Source organism: Amblyraja radiata, chromosome 26 (assembly GCF_010909765.2).
Source record: "Amblyraja radiata isolate CabotCenter1 chromosome 26, sAmbRad1.1.pri, whole genome shotgun sequence".
NCBI classification, from domain to species: domain Eukaryota; kingdom Metazoa; phylum Chordata; class Chondrichthyes; order Rajiformes; family Rajidae; genus Amblyraja; species Amblyraja radiata.
Genome location: NC_045981.1, coordinates 22,826,677 through 22,846,576, shown reverse-complemented (window position 1 = coordinate 22,846,576; position 19,900 = coordinate 22,826,677). Strand labels below are relative to the sequence as shown.

Sequence of the window (19,900 nt, the reverse complement as noted above, 5' to 3'; positions counted from 1 at the left end):
CCTCAGCCTAACTTTACTTTCTGAGTGACAGCGACGCTGGCCAACCGGTGCCCGCGCAGCTCCGGGCGGCGCCGCTCTCCACCAATCGTTCCAGCACGGAGGCGGGACAATGATAGTCACGGTTGGTTGAAGAGCAAGTGAACGCGCAGAGGGACAAACATCGCAGCTCCCGTCCACCTGCAACAAAGGCGAAATTCACACCAAATTTAAACCCTTATTTCCCCTCACATCTCCCCCCTCCACGCCAACACTCCACAGAAAATCCCATCGTCCTAGTTACACCTAGAGAGCTGTAAAGATTTTTACCAGGTATAGAAACGTAGAAACATAGAAATTAGGTGCAGGAATAGGCCATCCGGCCCTTCGAGCCTGCACCGCCATTCAATATGATCATGGCTGATCATCCAACTCAGTATCCCGTACCTGCCTTCTCTCCATACCCTCTTAGCCACAAGAGCCACATCTAACTCCCTCTTAAATATAGCCAATGAACTGGCCTCAACTACCCTCTGTGGCAGAGAGTTCCAGAGATTCACCACTCTCTGTGTGAAAAAAGTTTTTCTCATCTCGGTTTTAAAGGATTTCCCCCTTATCCTTAAGCTGTGACCCCTTGTCCTGGACTTCCCCAACATCGGGAACAATCTTCCTGCATCTAGCCTGTCCAACCCCTTAAGAATTTTATAAGTTTCTATAAGATCCCCTCTCAATCTCCTAAATTCTAGAGAGTATAAACCAAGTCTATCCAGTCTTACTTCATAAGACAGTCCTGACATGCCAGGAATCAGTTTGGTGAACCTTCTCTGCACTCCCTCTATGGCAATAATGTCCTTCCTCAGATTTGGAGACCAAAACTGTACGCAATACTCCAGGTGTGGTCTCACCAAGACCCTGTACAACTGCAGTAGAACCTCCCTGCTCCTATACTCAAATCCTTTTGCTATGAAAGCTAACATACCATTCGCTTTCTTCACTGCCTGCTGCACCTGCATGCCTACTTTCAATGCCTGGTGTACCATGACACCCAGGTCTCGCAGCATCTCCCCTTTTCCTAATCGGCCACCATTTAGATAATAGTCTGCTTTCCTGTTTTTGCCACCAAAATGGATAACCTCACATTTATCCACATTATACTGCATCTGCCAAACATTTGCCCACTCACCCAGCCTATCCAAGTCACCTTGCAGTCTCCTAGCATCCTCCTCACAGCTAACACTGCCGTCCAGCTTAGTGTCATCCGCAAACTTGGAGATATTGCCTTCAATTCCCTCATCCAGATCATTAATATATATTGTAAATAGCTGGGGTCCCAGCACTGAGCCTTGCGGTACCCCACTAGTCACTGCCCGCCATTGTGAAAAGGACCCGTTTACCCCTACTCTTTGCTTCCTGTTTGCCAGCCAGTTCTCTATCCACATCAATACTGAACCCCCAATGCCGTGTGCTTTAAGTTTGTATACTAATCTCTTATGTGGGACCTTGTCGAAAGCCTTCTGGAAGTCTAGAAACACCACATCCACTGGTTCTCCCCTATCCACGCTACTAGTTATATCCTCGAAAAATTCTATAAGATTCGTCAGACATGATTTACCTTTCGTAAATCCATGCTGACTTTGTCCAATGATTTCACCACTTTCCAAATGTGCTGCTATCCCATCTTTAATAACTGACTCTAGCAGTTTCCCCACTACCGATGTTAGACTAACTGGTCTGTAATTCCCCGTTTTCCCTCTCCCTCCCTTCTTAAAGGGAGGATTAGAGGATTTGCAATTGTTTTTGTTTTTATATGTTGTTTTAAGAACATATGTTATATGTTGTTTGTTGTCTTAAGAAATCCTGTTCCTAATAGACGAGAGAGTTAACACATAAAATAGTTTATGTATCATATGAGGACAATGGAGCGGTTTGCCATTGTACCTGTAATCCATTGATACTTCTGTATTATTCATAATTGTGCATTATTGATAATACTACTCACAAACAGGACTGTGCCTAAAGGCTCATTGTTTCGGGCTCCATTTTCCGCGCTGAACTTATCTCCTATATGTCAGCTCTATCTCGTTTCCACCTTGTGCCGTCCCTTCCCACGTACATCAGGGTTACCTCACACACTCTTCACAGTTAAGAACTCCCAATTCCTTGACCTGCCTCATCTTTACCATGGTTCACTGCCTCATCTTTACCATGGCCTTTCAGTCCCTTCATATCTCCATTCCCCAATCTGGAAGGCTGCAGTGCCCTTCATCTCTGAATACAATAATCTATCAGTTCAGTCTTACACTCTTCTATGCCCAATGGAACCTGTCCTCATTCTTAACAACTGTTCTTCAGATTCCTCTCACTCTCTTCAAGTCAAAGGTGTGCCATGTGCATTCTCATGGGCCACCAGCAGTTGTAGATAAAGCCTTCACCCGTGTTTCCTCCATTTCCTGCAGTTCTGCTCTTGATCCCCGTCCCTCCAGACAGCATAAGGATGGTGTAACCCTGGTCTTCACATTACATTGCACCAGCCTCCATGTCCAAAACATCATTCTGAAGAAGGGTCCTGACCTGAAACCCAATCTGTCCTTTTCCCTCGACAGATGTTGCGTAGCCTTCTGACATCTGCCAGCACTTTGTCTTTTGTTGTGATTTATTGATATTTTATAAGGTGTTACAAAATGATCTACTTCAATAAGCTTTAAATTCAACCTTTTATTAGGAGCTAGACTAAGTGTCACACAGGAGGGCTGGTCCCCCAACGCAATATTCCACCTCTCCACCAATTCCAATATTGGTGGCCAGTGGGGAGGGGGCTTTCTGAGGTGCTAGTATGGGTGTTGTGGGCTGAAGGGACTGATTTCCAGAGGGCTAGTATGGACATTGTGGGACGAATGGATTCTTGGTCTGGCAGCTTAGTCACTCAAGCCTGTTGTGCTGGCAGCTCACTCACTCACGGCTGGCAGGCTGGCAGTTGATTCACGGTTATTCCTTGAAATTCCATTTCCAGCAGGGTGCAAGGCCACCAAATTCAAGTGTAGTTTCTTACCACTTCAAGCAGGGTGCAATGCCACCAAATTCAAGTGCAGTTTCATGCCATTTCAAGCAAGGTGCAAGGCCACTAAAGACAGCAAGTCGTGATCTCTCCCTCCTCCATCTTGCAGAGACTGAGCCACACCCACACTTCTGGGTTTTATAGCCCCTCCCACCAGAAGGGACGTGGTCTTCATGGCGTGATTGACAGGAGAGAGAATCTCAACATTTTTTAAACACTAATAACTCTTTTATTTTTCATCGATGGGAAAAATCCTTGGCACCTGATGAGCGGAGGGGGACTGAGTAAGATGGCCAAAAATCACAGCCGTACGTGGGAGCATTTTTTCTAAAATCAACATAAAGCACAAACAGGAAGTTGTCAAGATTAGACTTTTAAAGGGCTTTCTCATTGTGCGACCTGAAGCAAGACCTAACAAGATTTAACATCGTGGGAACCTTCTGCGATAGCAGTACGGCATTCGTGGACCACCGAGGACCTCCGTGGCGCTAACGGCAGGTAGTCGTGTGACTTGGTAAGGTCGGGAGAAAATTCAAACATTTTTGAATTTCTCCAAGAGTGTCTTGAGCAGCGTTGCAACATTGTATGGACGCAGATGCCAGTGCGATATCCGTGCGATATCCGTAATGACACTTGCGAATACCGTGGGAACTCCTGCGAACGGTAAACCCGGAAGCTTGACAGAAGGGACATAAGGTGAGTAAAAGAGGTGGTCTCAATATCGCCAATGGACCATGTGTCCATCGAGGACGTCCCACCTAATTGTCATTGTTTGAGAATCTTTTTCACAGTAAGACTTGCAGAGATGCCTCTCAGAAAATCGCAAAGAAAGGGGTCAAAGAAAGTCGGAAAGTTTTTAGCCATGCAGGTAAATGAGGAGGAAACTCAGCAAGCGAGACAGGTGGAGAGGCAAGAGGAGATGCCAGAGATACCACTGCCTGTGGGCTCCTTGGAGCAGGGAGAGGGTGATCAGGGTGTATTTGAGATTGCCTCCCCAGTAGCTGTTGCCTCCACAATATTCTCAGCAGACGAGAACATAAAGGTTAGGTGGCAGAAGGTAAAGCCATATAACTTCAACAGGGAACAAGAGGGTGAACTGGTGGAGTGGTACCAATTCAATGAGATTCTCTATGACAAATCCAGAGAGGATTATAGAAATAGGGAGAGAAAGCGCAACCTGCTGGAGACGAAGGCTGCTGAGTATCCCCGGTGCTCATGTGAGTAACTATAACAATATATTAGTTTATGTACAGGAGAACAATTTAATGTTATCCATGATTTTAAAACATACAATGCTACAGATGTAAAAGTGCTGTTTTTGCAGTCACCTTTAATTTATCGTATAAGTCTGTCTGTTCCCTGCAGCTGCAATGTAAAAGTAGTGGCAGACAGCTTTTACACCCTCTTCGTTTGAAGTGGGAATCATCTCTTTTAGAGCCATAAAATAAATTATGCATGAGGTCCCAAATTATTCTTTAACTCATTAAAGAGCTCGGGTGAAATTCTGACAAAGTTTTTGAATGCACTTTTATCCTCTTCGCACAGCACATTAAGCAGTTGCTCATATTGTCCTAATTGAGGTCTCCGTTGAAACATGGGCTTAACCCAGTGAGACTTCCTCTTAATTATCTTTTTAATTAATCTCACCCTTCTGCCTTCACGCAAGCGTTTTCGATACACATGTTGCGCTAATGCATACAGCACGTCAATGAAAATAACAACCAGCCTGTACTCGAACCAACTTTGTATAGGCATGTCTGCAAATGAGACAATTCTACGAACGGAGGATATTTATATAGCGTGTGAAAAAAAAGTGACATCATTTGTGCCACGTGATTAACTACACTACAGTCCACGATGTTCATTCACGATTAACGGGAAAGATCGGGAGACGGACAAGTCAGTCGCACAAATGACAGAATTGCCGAGTACCGTGGGAACTCTTTATCGTGGGAACACTTTATCGTGCGGAACGCGTGCTGGACAACGACCACTTCACTCGGGTGACATCTTGCTTCAGGTCGCACCGTGAGAACTCGCCATTAATTATATAGAAGACAAGGCAACTTTAATTAGGCAAGGTAACTTTAAAAAGGCAACACAGCTTTAACATTTCCAAACCAAAGGTAACACAGCTTTAGTATTTCTAAACCAAAGGCAACACAGCTTTAGCATTTCCAAACCAAAGGCAAACCAGCTTTAGCATTTCCAAACCAAAGGCAACACAGCTTTAGCATTTCCAAACCAAAGGCAACACAGTTTTAGCATTTCCAAACCAAAGGCAACAACAGACTATTATCTAAATGGTGGCCGATTAGGAAAAGGGGAGATGCAGCGAGACCTGGGTGTTATGGTACACCAGTCATTGAAAGTAGGCATGCAGGTGCAGCAGGCAGTGAAGAAAGCGAATGGTATGTTAGCTTTCATAGCAAAAGGATTTGAGTATAGGAGCAGGGAGGTTCTACTGCAGTTGTACAGGGTCTTGGTGAGACCACACCTGGAGTATTGCATACAGTTTTGGTCTCCAAATCTGAGGAAGGACATTATTGCCATAGAGGGAGTGCAGGGAAGGTTCACCAGACTGATTCCTGGGATGTCAGGACTGTCTTATGAAGAAAGACTGGATAGACTTGGTTTATACTCTCTAGAATTTAGGAGATAGAGAGGGGATCTTATAGAAACTTACAAAATTCTTAAGGGGTTGGACAGGCTAGATGCAGGAAGATTGTTCCCGATATTGGGGAAGTCCAGGACAAGGGGTCACAGCTTAAGGATAAGGGGGAAATCCTTTAAAACCGAGATGAGAAAAACTTTTTTCACACAGAGAGTGGTGAATCTCTAACCACATTAAGGGCACTGACAGGTCAGTAAAACCACTCACAGTTTTGTAGATATGTGTTCAGTGTTATTCATAGCTCAGACTGAGAGACGTGACCCTCACGCTCCCCCATCTTGCAGAGACTGACTGAGGCACTCAACACTTCCGGGTTTTATAGTCCCTCCGGGAGGGGCGTGGCCAGGAGGGAGAATCTCAACATTTTTAAACACTAATAACTCTTTTATTTTTCATCGATGGAGAAAATCCTCTTCTCCTGCGCAGCGGAGGGGGACTCTGAGTAAGATGGCCAAAAATTACAGCCGTAAGTGGCAACGTTTTTTCTAAAATCAATATACAGAACAACAGGAAGTGGTTAAGATCAGACTTTTAGTAATATAGATTTCAAAACCAGGAATGTTATATAGTTATATCGTTTACTCCGATCAATATGAGTAAAATAAATAATAATAAAAAGCGTTGGAAATGCGACAACAGGTCAGGCAGCAACTATGAAAAGAAACAGAGGGCATGATTCAGGTGTATCATAACTACAAATATCATGATATGCTTGGTTCCTGTGATTTAGACTGGTTTCAATTGCCTGATAGGATTAGAGATGGATTTTTCAGTGCATTTTCTGACATTTGCCACACCCTTTTCTCAATTTCTTGATGTTTTTTCCAGAACATATGAAAGAGGGCTGTGACCATGTATTGTGGAGGGCCTGGCTGCCTCTCCATTTCATATTAAAAATAAACTCACTCAGGCATTCTTTGAAATCTTGTAGATTTAGAGAAACCCTGCAGCATTTCATTTTTGATGCAAAGGAATTTGGAATAAACATCCGAATCCTCCTCCTTCCATCAAATATTGAAATTTATTCAGACCATTTTGCACCCATTTTTGGATTGTACTTCCTTTACTCCCGGAATCATTAAAAAAATGTAAACGGTAGAGGAGGAGTGGATTGGAAGGAGCAGCAAACATTTCTGTTCTGGACTAGTCATAAGGTTTCTGATTTTTCCGAGGATATTTGATGTCAGTTCGATTTGAGTTAGAGACATTTGAGTAGCAGAAAACTGAAAAAGTAAGTTATGTTAAACCTATATAAATCACTGATTAGGCTTCACTTTGAGTATTTTTGTTCGATTCAGTTTGGAGAGTGTAAGAGAAATATACTAGAATGGTTATGATACCATGGATATGATACCATTGTTGTTTGAGAAATATATACAAAATTCCGAATGTCAAGAAAATGTAAAAAGTTTTCAATTGTCGTAATACCATAACAGAACAATTAAATTATTCCCTGCAGCACTACAACAGGTTTGTAAACACAGTATGTTCAATATCTATCTATCTATATACTATTAAAACTCTCGTGCCATCCGACCGGCTGCCGTCCGTCCGGCTGCCTTTCTGCCTTTTGATTCGTTGACTTTCTGCCTTTTGATTTGTTGACGGCTGCTCCTTCCTATCAGCTTCCAACACACTTCGAAACAAACTTGCAAGACAGGAACACTCTGAACCTTTCACTGCTGTAGCAGGCAGGGGAGGTGCAATTGGATTTTTTTAAATCCACTGCTGAGGGAGGCAGGGGAGTGCTGGAATCTTACATTTGGGGACGGCTTCAGTTCCATTGGAGGAGACAGGTGCATGGTGGAATATTGGGTTTGGGTATCACACCATTGGGGGAGCAGACCCAACGGGTCTGCACTTGGTCTAGTATATTACTAAAATTCTCATCTTGATCGTTTGTGAGTGTGTGATATTCCAAAACCCCACCAAAACGGTACACGATAGCGCTACAATTTTTGGCCCACCTTACTCACTATTGTCCTGGGATGTAAAAGAAACAAGTTTCGTTCAGACTGATGGTATATTTTACAAGTTATTGACATTTTAAACTTTACAAAAAACATTTTTCAAACCACTTTTCCACTTGCCCTGGCTGTCATCCGCATTCGACGTCATCAAATGATGTCACAATGGGATCCCGAATCCCATTTATATTAAAAAAATCACGGTTTTCAAAAAGAAAAAGTTTTAATCAAATTCTTCCGTTTTCATTAACAGCTAACATTGTGTTTAGGTTTTTTTTTTAAACATCGTGATTTTCATTGTGGGGGGGGGGGGGGATGGGATAGGGGAGAGGTTTCATAAAAATAAATATTGCTATTTTCATTGTGAAGGGGTGGGATAGGTGGGAGTTGAGGAGTGGGGGAGCAGGGTAACAGAGGGAAAGGAGGGGGGTAGGGAGGGGAGAGGGAAGGGAAAGTGGGGGAGGTGAGGAGGGAGTGTGGGGGAGGTGGGGGATAGAGGGAGAGGAGGGCAGTGGGGGAGGTGAGATGGGGGAGTGGGATAGGGAAGGTGAGGAATGAGGGAGCAGGGAGATAGAGGGAGAGGAGGGCGGTAAGGAGGGGAGGGAGTGACTGAGGGTAGGGGAAAGGAGAGGGAGGTAGAGTTGAGGGAGGGAGTGGGGGAGGGGAAAGAAGCGGGAGGGTGAAGAGGAAGGGGAGGGAATGCTGGGGGATGAGGGGGAATGGAGGAGGATAGGGGTAGGAAGAGGGATGGCGAGGCGCAGTTGGGGGAGGGTTGCTGTGGCTCGCGTCACAACGGGCATCTCTAGCAACACAACGGGAACCCCTCAGCCGCGCCTGCGCAGTTGGGGGCTATGGGTCAGTGTTGGAATATTGCCTTGGGGGACGGGCTCAACGGGTCCGCACCTGGTCTTGTATAATATAATAACCAACAAAAATGATCAATACATTAAAAAAAAACCCCAGTATATTGGGAAACAAAACAAAAGCCTGAAGTCCTTTGTGCAACCAGGACAGTTCACAGTTCTAAGTTTACTTAGAGTTTGTAGTGTTCAGTAGCCTGGTGGTTGTTGGGAAGAAGCTGTTCCTGAACCTGGAGGTAACGGTTTTCAGACACCCATAGCGTCTTCCTGATGGCAGGAGTGAAATGAGAGTGTTATCAGGGTGGTGTGGGTCCTTGATGATGCTGGCTGCCCTTTTGAGGCAGGATGTGCTGTAGATTCCTTCAATGGTGGGGAGGTCAGTATTTGTTCTGGTAAATAATTATAGACTAAATAAGGATAGTCTCCTTCAAGTGGCAAAAACGTCAGAAATCAAATGCACAGGTTTAATTATTTTGGAACAAGTAACATTAAATGATGGCAGATTTTAACATGATTTTTTACACCAGTAAGGATTTGTGGTTTGCAATGTATTGAAAGAGAGTCGAGAGCAGATTCAGTAGTAACTTTTAAAAAAGGATAATTGAATGGGAAGAATTTACAGGGTATTGGACATAACGTACGATGGAATTAATTGGATACCTCCACCAAAAAAAGAAACAGACGCAATAGGTTTCCCCCCGTGTTCTATTCAATATTGCCAGAACTGACCAATTCAATGCGATGGCAGTTATTTTATACTAGATGTGGCTCTAAATTTAACACTGTTCATTTGGAAAAGCAGAGTGATTAAATTAAATAATTCTTGCAGCTGAAAAGCTTTCCAAAGGTTTGCATGTTCATAAGTAGCATGTAGCTGTTTATGGTTTGTATATTATTAGAACAACATGACACTCAGAAGGGGAGCCAAGGGTGGAATTTGGTGGAGGGTTCATCACAGCTTTGCAGAAATGACTGACTCAGCGTATAGCTATTAAAAAACTTTTAAAGATCTACTTTGGTGCACAGCACACTAGAAGCTGAAAAGAGTGAATGTTTAAATGTGAACAGATAAGCATATCCAACTGACTTTCTTGGGACTATTATTTTTATTCTGCAACAATCCACAAGGGCAATTACTGTATTTTTACCCTTGGATCAGTTACTGCAGTAAGTAAACCTTACAATTCTTTTTTAAATGTGCCTGTAGGTTTCCATATCTGCGCAAATAATTCAGTAAAAATACAATATTTCGTTAAATACTGTTTTATGTTGTATTTCGGTTTCTGTGTAAATAGGCTCTTCTCATTTGGGGAAAGATTGTGAATCTATTTTGTAGAGATAAGCGGATTATATTAATTAAAAAGTGATTAGTTTGTATTTAATCCCACACTTTTTGCCTCTGAAGTAGAATTCTCACTTTTTGGGAGGAGTGGATTATGTCACAAGTTCATAAAGTCCTTGCTAAAGAATACAATAATGCTTTACAAATTAGACATGAAGTCTGCACATAAAAAATTAGAAAGCAAGAACAGGTGTTTATAAATAGCTTTACATTTCCTTTGCTCTCCTTTCCAGTTCTGACGACTGTCTTTGACCTGAAATGTTAACTCTATTTCCCTTCCCACAGACATGTCTGACCATCATTTTCTGTTTCTATATTAGCTTCTCATGTTCTCAGTATATTCCAAATTGCATTTCAGGCACAAGCATCCCTCTGAAATGCACTGTTTCAATGTGGGAGCATTATCTGGTAAATTATAAAAAGCAAGTCCCCAGAGATGCCAACAAGTCCTTTTTCAGCTGTGTTCTTGAGGAATAAATATTAGCCTGAACACTGGTAGATTGCCCCTACTTTTTGAAGATTATTATGCGATCTTTTACTTCCATCTGAGACGTCTTCTGGAAGGGTGGGGTAGGTTTGCTTTTTGTGTAATCGTCAACAAAGTAACTGTTCCAACAGTGCAGCAGACCTTCAGTGCAGCTTGAGTGTCATCCCAGGTTAAATATTCAAACGTATAAAATGATAGATTTAAAAATATATTTGTCTTGTTATTAACATGCATTGATTATACTAACATCAGAGGTATTAAGGCAGAGCTGGCAAAAAAAGAAAGCGGTATAATTTAAGGAAGGACTTCAATGGAAATTGTGCACAAAAAAAGGAGAGAGCATTAGAGGTAAGAGCATTAAAGTAAGGTATTTTGACACATTTCAAGGAGTTCATGTTTATTTGAAATTCATTTTAGTTCAATTGGTATAATTTTGGCTTTTAATATAAAACTAGACTAAGTGGGACCCGTTGGGCCCCATGTTCACACGGGAGGGCTGGTCCCCCGACGCAATATTCCACCCCTCCACCAATTCCAATAATGGTGGCAGTAGGGGGGCTTTCTGGAGTGCTGGTATGGGTTCTTGGGGTGGCAGCTCAGTCCCTCAAACCTGATCTGCTGGCAGCTCACACACGGCTGGTGGGCTGGCAGTTGACTCATGACTATTCCTTGAAATTCCATTTCAAGCAGGGTGCAAGGCCACCAAATTCAAATCCTTGTTCCTACCATTTCAAGCAGGGTGCAAGGCCACCAAATTCAAGTGCAGTTTCTTACCACTATGAGCAGGGTGCAAAGCCACCAAATTCAAGTGCAGTTTCTAATCACTTCATGCAGGGTGCAAGGCCACCGAATTCAAGTGCAGTTTCATACCACTTCAAACAGGATGCAAGGCCGCCAAATTCAAGTGCAGTTTCATTCCACTTCAAGCAGGGTCGAAGGCTACCAAATTCAAATGCAGCTTCATACCATTTCATGCAAGGCGAAACCACCATAAAACCACACAAAACACCAAACTCACAGTTCAGTAGACATTAAGAGTAGTTCAGTTGATTCACAGCTCAGACAGTCATGACCTCTCCTTCCCCCATCATGCAGAGACTGAGCCACACCACACTTCCGGGTTTTATAACCACTCTCCCTCCCACCGGAAAAGGTGTGGCTTTCAGGGCGTGATTGACAGGAGAGAGATTCTCAACATTTTTTAAACACTAACACTTTTATTTTTCATTGATGGGAAGAATTCTCTGCACCTGCTCAGCGGAGGGGGAGACTGAGTAAGATGGCCAAAAATCACAGCCGTAAGTGGTAGCGTTTTATCTAAAATCAATATACAGTGCAAACAAGTAAGTGGTGCCTTTCAATTTCAAGCAAAGCACCCAAGCCACCATTTGCAGTAAGTAGCGACTTTCAACTTCAAGCAAAAGAACCCAAGCCACCATTTGCAGTAAGTAGTGCCTTTCAACTTCAAGCCAAAGCACCCAAGCCACCATTTGCAGTAAGTAGTGCCTTTCAACTTCAAGCCAAAGCACCCAAGCCACCATTTTCAGTAAGTAGTGCCTTTCAACTTCATGCCACCATTTGCAGTAAGTGGTGCCTTTCAACTTCAAGCAAAGCACCCAAGCCACCATTTGCAGTAAGTAGCGACTTTCAACTTCAAGCCAAAGAACCCAAGCCACCATTTGCAGGAAGTAAGTGCCTTTTAACTTCAAGCCAAAGCACCCAAGCTGCCATTTGCAGTAAGTAGTGCCTTTCAACTTCAAGCCAAAGCACCCAAGCCACCATTTACAGTAAGTAGTGCCTTTCAACTTCAAGCCAAATCACCCGCCACCATTTGCAGTAAGTACTGCCTTTCAACTTCATGCCACCATTTACAGTAAGTAGTGCCTTTCAACTTCAAGCCAAAGCACCCAAGCCACCATTTGCAGTAAGTAATGCCTTTCAACTTCAAGCCAAAGCACCCAAGCCACCATTTGCAGTAAGTAGTGCCTTTCAACTTCAAGCCAAAGCACCCAAGCCACCATTTGCAGTAAGTAGTGCCTCTCATCTTCAAGCAAAGCACCCAAGCCACCATTTGCAGTAAGTAGTGACTTTCAACTTCAAGCCAAAGAACCCAAGCCACCATTTGCAGTAAGTAGTGCCTTTCAACTTCAAGCCAAAGCACCCAAGCCACCATTTGCAGTAAGTAGTGCCTTTCAACTTCAAGCCAAAGCACCCAAGCCACCATTTGCAGTAAGTAGTGCCTTTCAACTTCAAGCTAAAGCTCCCAAGCCACCATTTGCAGTAAGTAGTGCCTTTCAACTTCAAGCCAAAATACCCGCCACCATTTGCAGTGCCTTCAACTTCAAGCCAAAGCTCCCAAGCCACCATTTGCAGTAAGTAGTGCCTTTCAACTTCAAGCCAAAATACCCAAGCCACCATTTGCAGTAAGTAGTGCCTTCAACTTCAAGCCAAAGCACCCAAACAACCATTTGTAGGCAGTGCCTTTTTACTTCAAACAAACCATATTTTCATTTTCAAACCACATTAAGGGTACTCACAGTTGTGTCGACATTTGTTCAGTGTTATTCAGAGCTCATAGAGACGTGACCCTTGGCTTCATCCATCTTGCAGAGACTGAGTGAGGCAAACCACTTCCTGGTTTTATAGTCCCTCCCCCTCCCTCCAGCAGGTGCAGCAGAGAGAATGGTGATTTTTTTAAAACTTCAAGCCAAAACTCCCAAGCCACCATTTGCAGTAAGTAATGCCTTTCAACCTCAAGCCAAAGCACCCAAGCCACCATTTGCAGTAAGTAGTGCCTTTTAACTTCAAGCCAAAGCACCCAAGCTGCCATTTGCAGTAAGTAGTGCCTTCAACTTCAAGCCAAAGCTCCCAAGCCACCATTTGCAGTAAGTAGTGCCTTTCAACTTCAAGCCAAAGCACCCAAGCCACCATTTGCAGTAAGTAGTGCCTTCAACTTCAAGCCAAAGCACCCAAACAACCATTTGTAGGCAGTGCCTTTTTACTTCAAACAAACCATATTTTCATTTTCAAACCACATTAAGGGTACTCACAGTTCTGTCGACATTTGTTCAGTGTTATTCAGAGCTCATAGAGACGTGACCCTTGGCTTCATCCATCTTGCAGAGACTAAGTGAGGCACACCACTTGCTGGTTTTATAGTCCCTCCCCCTCCCTCCAGCAGGTGCAGCAGAGAGAATGGTGATTTTTTTTAAACTTCAAGCCAAAGCTCCCAAGCCACCATTTGCAGTAAGTAGTGCCTTTCAACCTCAAGCCAAAGCACCCGCCAGCATTTGCAGTAAGAAGTGTCTCTCAACTTCAAGCAAAGCACCCAAGCAACCATTTGCAGTAAGTAGTGACTTTCAACTTCGTCAAAGCACCCAAGCCACCATTTGCAGTAAGTAGCGCCTTTCAACTTCAAGCCAAAGCACCCAAGCCACCATTTGCAGTAAGTAGCGCCTTTCAACTTCAAGCCAAAGCACCCAAGCCACCATTTGCAGTAAGTAGTGCCTTTCAACTTCAAGCCAAAGCACCCAAGCCACCATTTGCAGTAAGTAGTGCCTTTCAACTTCAAGCCAAAGCACCCAAGCCACCATTTGCAGTAAGAAGTGCCTTTCAATTTCAAGCCAAAGAACCCAAGCCACCATTTGCAGTAAGTAGTGCCTTTCAACCATGCCACCATTTGCAGTAAGTAGTGCCTTTCAACTTCTAGCCAAGGCACCCAAGCGACCATGTGCAGTAAGTAGTGCCTTTCCACTTCAAGCAAATCACCCGCCACCATTTGCAGTAAGTAGTGCCTTTCAACTTCAAGCCAAAGCTCCCAAGCCACCATTTGCAGTAAGTAGTGTCTTTCAACTTCAAGCCAAAGCTCCCAAGCCACCATTTGCAGTAAATAGTGCAATTCAACTTCAAGCCAAAGCACCCAAACAACCATTTGCAGGCAGTACCTTTTTACTTCAAACAAACCATATATTCATTTTCAAACCACATTAAGGGTACTCACAGTTGTGTACACATTTGTTCAGTGTTATTCGGAGCTCAGAGAGACGTGACCCTTGGTTTCATCCATCTTGCAGAGACTGATTGAGGCACACCACTTCCTGGTTTTATAGTCCCTCCGCCTCCTTCCAGCAGGTACAGCAGAGAGAATGGTGATTTTATTACTTCAAGCCAAAGCTCCCAAGCCACCATTTTCAGTATGTAGTGCCTTTCAACTTTAAACCAAAGCTCCCAAGCCACCATTTGCAGTAAATAGTGCAATTCAACTTCAAGCCAAATCACCCAAGCCACCATTTGCAGTAAGAAGTGCCGTTCAACTTCAAGCCAAATCACCCAAGCCATCATTTGCAGTAAGTACTGCCTGTCAACTTCAAGCCAAAGCACCCAAGCCATCATTTGCAGTATGTAGTGCCTTTCAACTTCAAGCAAAGCACCCAAGCCACCATGTGCAGTAAGTAGTGCCTTTCAACTTCAAGCCAAAACTCCCAAGCCACCATTTGCAGTAAGTAGTGCCTTTCAACTTCAAGCCAAAGCTCCCAAGCCACCATTTGCAGTAAATAGTGCAATTCAACTTCAAGCCAAAGCACCCAAACAACCATTTGCAGGCAGTGCCTTTTTACTTCAAACAAACCATATATTCATTTTCAAACCACATTAAGGGTACTCACAGTTGTGTAGACATTTGTTCAGTGTTATTCAGAGCTCATAGAGATGTGACCCTTGAACCAGGCGCATCACTTCCTGGTTTATAGTCCCTCCACCTCCCTCCAGCAGGGGCAGCAGAGAGAATGGTGAATTAAAAAAAAACATTAATATCTCTCTGATTTTTCATCAATGGGAAAAATCCTCCGCACCCATAAGGCGGAGGGGGGCTCTGAGCGAGGTGGCCAAAAATGACGGCCGTAGGTGGCGCCGTTCTGTCGGAAATCGCAGCACAGTGGGCCAAAAGCGGTCAAGATCAGAGATTTAGTAATATAGATATTCCCAAAACTCCAGTGAATAATTTAAGTTGGCAATACGCTTTAGGATTAAAGGTCTCTGCATAATTAGATGTTCTAAATTAGACGAGGTTAAAATTGGATTCCATTCTGATATATATTAAATATTCTACAGCAGTATTCAAAGAACGTCAAGGATGTTGTTATAGTATCTTTATCAGTATTCTTACTTTAACTAATACCAATAGGTTAACCAATGGAAATGGTCATTCTGTGTGTTGGGATCACGATGCATACAAAATGGATGTACTAGACACCTCTGTATTAAAATTGTGGCAGTGCAAACTAACTGTATTTAGAATATTTTGAGTGTTACTAAGATACAAATTATTTTTGTTTTCTGACTGAGAACATTTTATAGCACAAAAAACTCTCGTCACACTTTGTAGCACAATTCTATAAGCTCTGCACCTATTTTGTTCTATTTGATAAGTGCAGCCCTATTATTTGACTCAACAGCGACTGCTACCACAGGTGTCAATCAATCAATCAATCAATCCGTTTTATTCGTCACATTGCACATAAAGTGCAGGTGTGACGTAGAAATAAGAAATCGAAGCAGTTGTAGCGCATTTGGCCAGGAACCTGCTCGATAAAGCAATGGGATTGCGGCAAATGTACAATTCGGTTCTCTTCCCAATCCCATATCCCTCAATTTCATTGTATAACCATATAACCATATAACAATTACAGCACGGAAACAGGCCATCTCGGCCCTACAAGTCCGTGCCGAACAACTTTTTTCCCTTAGTCCCACCTGCCTGCACTCATACCATAACCCTCCATTCCCTTCTCATCCATATGCCTATCCAATTTATTTTTAAATGATACCAACGAACCTGCTGCCATCACTTCCACTGGAAGCTCATTCCACACCGCTACCACTCTCTGAGTAAAGAAGTTCCCCCTCATGTTACCCCTAAACTTCTGTCCCTTAATTCTGAAGTCATGTCCTCTTGTTTGAATCTTCCCTATTCTCAAAGGGAAAAGCTTGATCACGTCAACTCTGTCTATCCCTCTCATCATTTTAAAGACCTCTATCAAGTCCCCCCTTAACCTTCTGCGCTCCAGATTGTAGTCCAAAAATCTATTGGATCTCAGCCTTGAATGTCGTAATTGACTGACCACCCACCTTACATAATAGAGAACTGCGAAGATTCATAACTGTTTCTCGCAATAACATTATTGCATTTATAATGTGTATTATAATGTGTATTAATGATACTATTCTCTATGCTTTTGCTAATTGCAGAGAAATGGGTATCCTGGCTTTTTTGATTCTCCCTATACTGGTGATTGGCATTGCTGGCATTGTTTATATTTACAAGCGAATAATGCGTCTGATGTCCAAATCAGCTGTGAGGAACAAAGTGGTTGTGATAACTGATGCTGTATCAGGCTTTGGGAAAGGTAAGCAATCAAGTGTTCTTTGATAATTGGCCCTAGATTTTAGGTGGACTCTTTTCATGCAAAATAAATAAATTATAAAACAAACTGCATTCACATAATGCTTTTAATATAATAAATTGTTTTTTGAATTATATTTTACACAATTTACATGTCAACAGATACTAGGATGGATGATCAGAAGTTGGTGTTAAAATCTTCTTAAGGAAATGGGATAGCGTGGTAGAAATGCTGATAGGGGTTATGGGGCATATGGAGGAGAATGTTGTTGAGAGGAAAAGATAGAAAAGCCATGATTTAATGGCGGAGTAGAATTACCTAATTCTGCTCCTAGAACTTATGAACTTATGAAATGTCTATAGGTTGTGGGAGAACTTTGAAAGTTTAGAATCCAGAAGTTGAAGGCACGGTTATCAGTGGTGGAATGAGTAAAGTCAGGGATGTACAAGAGGCCAGAATTGCAGGAATACAAAGATCCCAGAGGTTGTAGTGCAGGATGTGTTTGCAACGGTCAAGTTATGGGAAGATTGACACTAATTTTCATGGTCTGGTGTCTCTTCATTTTTTATATCCTCAAATTTTGCATCTTCTTTATGAAATGGTTTCTTCAAACGATTCTCTTGAAAATGTAACCCTTGCCAAGATACTAACCATCTAGTATCAGGTAACCCTAATTGTACTAAACCTTTGTTCAGGGAGAGAGAAAGGATATGGACGACAGCCCATTCCCACGAAAGGCAAATGCACTGTCGCCGTTTCCTGTAATGGTATGACACAGATGTTGCCGCTGATCGTCATTGGTAAAGAAGGTACATCCCTGTGCGCCATCGACTGGATCCAAGCTTTCAAACTTGACATGAACGCCTTGATCTACAATGGATCAACTATGGCATTGTCATCTACCACGGATTGTACCACGGAACAACCTGCGAAAACAGGACGTCGAATGGCACTGGTCCAAAGAGTGTGACCATGCATTCACCAGGTTGAAGGAGATGCTCGCCCAGAACTTGTGTTTGGTCCACTATGACCCATCGAAGCTGATTTTGCTGGCCGCCGATGCATCGCCGTCTGGTCTTGGAGCTGTAATCTCCCAAACAGTGCTGAACGGCAAGGAAGAACCAATCGCGTTTGCATCCAAAACGCTGATGACCACCGAGAAAAAACTACAGCCAAGTGGAGAAAGAACCATATACAGATAAAGCAAATACTGATATCTCTTCAAAAAAGAACACTGAGGTAAACTCTGTTGATTCTGAGCCTTTAGCAAGAGTTGTGAAACACATAAAAGGCTGGAAAAAAAGAGTGAAGCGAGGTCCAGCCAAATAGAGACGTTCAAACTGGAAAGGGGGAATGTGATGTTTGGTGGACTGTGGCGTCAGAGGACCCGTTGCTCCTCCCGTGCAGCAGGTGGCACTGCACAGGACAAAGGGAGATGTTTTGTATATAGTTCTCTCCTGTCCAAAGATACTAGAGGAGCTTTTCTCCTGTCCAAAGATACTAGAGGAGCGCTCCTCTAGGATCTTTGCTCCTGTCTGTCTGTGTGTTTTTTGTGCAGCCTTTTTGACTTGTCTTGCTGCCAGCATTGAGTAATATATTAAAGACTTCTGTTGTACTTTGAAAACTCTCAGACTTTCATGCAGACTTTCATGCAGACCTAGAAAACGAACATGAAAGATATATCCAGGAAATAGATGGGTGCCCACTAGGAAAGGGAGGAGGCAGAAAGTGCAAGAATCCACTGGGGTCATTCCCCTTGACAACACGTATGCTCCTATGAATACTGTGGTGGGGGTCCAGTCAGTGGAAAACAGTAGCAGTAGTAGCAGCAGCAGTGCTGAGGCTGGTTTTGAAACACAGTTGGGAAGGGAAATTTCAGACATAGCCATAGTGAAAGGAGTTAGGGGCACACTCAGGAGATTCTGTGGCAGCAAATGAGACTCCAGGTTGGTGTGTGGCCTCCGTGGTACCAGGGTCCAGGACATCTCCAAGTGGTTGTAGAACATTCCCAAAGGGGAGGGGGAGCAGCCAGAAATTGTTGTGTCCATAGGCACAATGGACAAAGGTAGGAAAAGGGATAAGGTCCAACGAAGAGGTGACCTGTACAAGAGGGATGGGTTGCATCTGAACTGGAAGGGGACCAACATCCTTGCAGGAAGGTTTGCAAGTGCTAGTCAGGAAGGTATATACTGGAGAGGCAGGGGGGTGGGAACCAGAGCAGTTAGAAATTAGAAAGAGTGTTGGGGAAAGTAGAGATTAGGACTTGTAAGTCTCAAAGGAAAAACAGGTGAAAGAATATGGTGACTGAAGGGCTGTGGTGTTTTTCGTTCAATGAAAGGAGAATTGTGGAGAAGGCAGATGAACAGAGCCTGGATTGATGCTTGGGACTATGATGTTGTAGCCATTGTGGGAACATGGTTGTGGGATGGACATGACTGGCAGCTCAATGTTCTGAGATTTGATGTTTCAAATGTGATTGAGAGGGAGACAAAAGATGGAGAAGTTGCGCTAATAATCAGGGAGACTATCATGGCAACACTTGGAGAAGACATACTGCAGGGTTCTTCTGCTGAAGCAGTATGGGTGGAGATTAGAAATGATAGAAATTCAAGCACTCTAAAGAGATTGAACTGTAAATCCCCAATAGCATGCGGGAAATGGAGGAACAGATATGTAGACAAATTACCAAAAGATGGCAAAGCAACCGAGTTGTTTTAGTGTGTGATTTTAACTTTCCCAATATTGACTGGGATTTGCGTAGTACCAAAAGCTAGGACGGGGCAGATTTTATGCAGTGTATCCAAGAGAGTTTCTTGAAAAAGTATGTGAATAGTCCAGCCCGAGAAGGGAACACACTGGACCTTGTGTTGGGAAATGAGATCCAATAGGTAGGTGCTAAATTGGAGTAAGGCAAACTACCATGTTATTGGACATGAACTGTGGGGAGGGGGTACTCTGGGAGCAATTGTTATTGGGTAAGTGCAGAGATGATATGTGGGAGTCGTTTAAAGGCCAGATCCTCAAAACGCAGGATCAGTGTGTACCAGTAAGGAGGAGGGGTAAGGAAGGTCAGGGAATGTTGAATGACCAAAGAGGTTGTAAATTATGGTAAAAGGAAATAGGAAGCGCATGCAAGGT

The 19,900-nt window shown here is 43.3% G+C and overlaps 1 protein-coding gene across 3 annotated transcripts in view; it reads left to right on the top strand.

The window, feature by feature from the left end:
• The first annotated feature begins 9,473 nt into the window (after positions 1 to 9,473).
• Positions 9,474 to 19,900, top strand: part of dhrs7c (dehydrogenase/reductase 7C) — a 33,456-nt gene continuing 23,029 nt past the window's right edge. For 2 of the 3 annotated variants that reach the window (XR_004415850.1, XM_033044486.1), the window contains exons 1-2: positions 9,474 to 9,699; positions 16,608 to 16,765. Coding sequence is in view for 2 of the 3 variants with exons in the window: in XM_033044486.1 (XP_032900377.1) it covers positions 16,612 to 16,765 (154 nt within the window). In the remaining variant the exon portion in view is untranslated. Of the gene's footprint in view, positions 9,700 to 10,518; positions 10,710 to 16,607; positions 16,766 to 19,900 lie in introns of those variants that run through there. The other variant, XM_033044487.1, reaches the window with a different exon arrangement.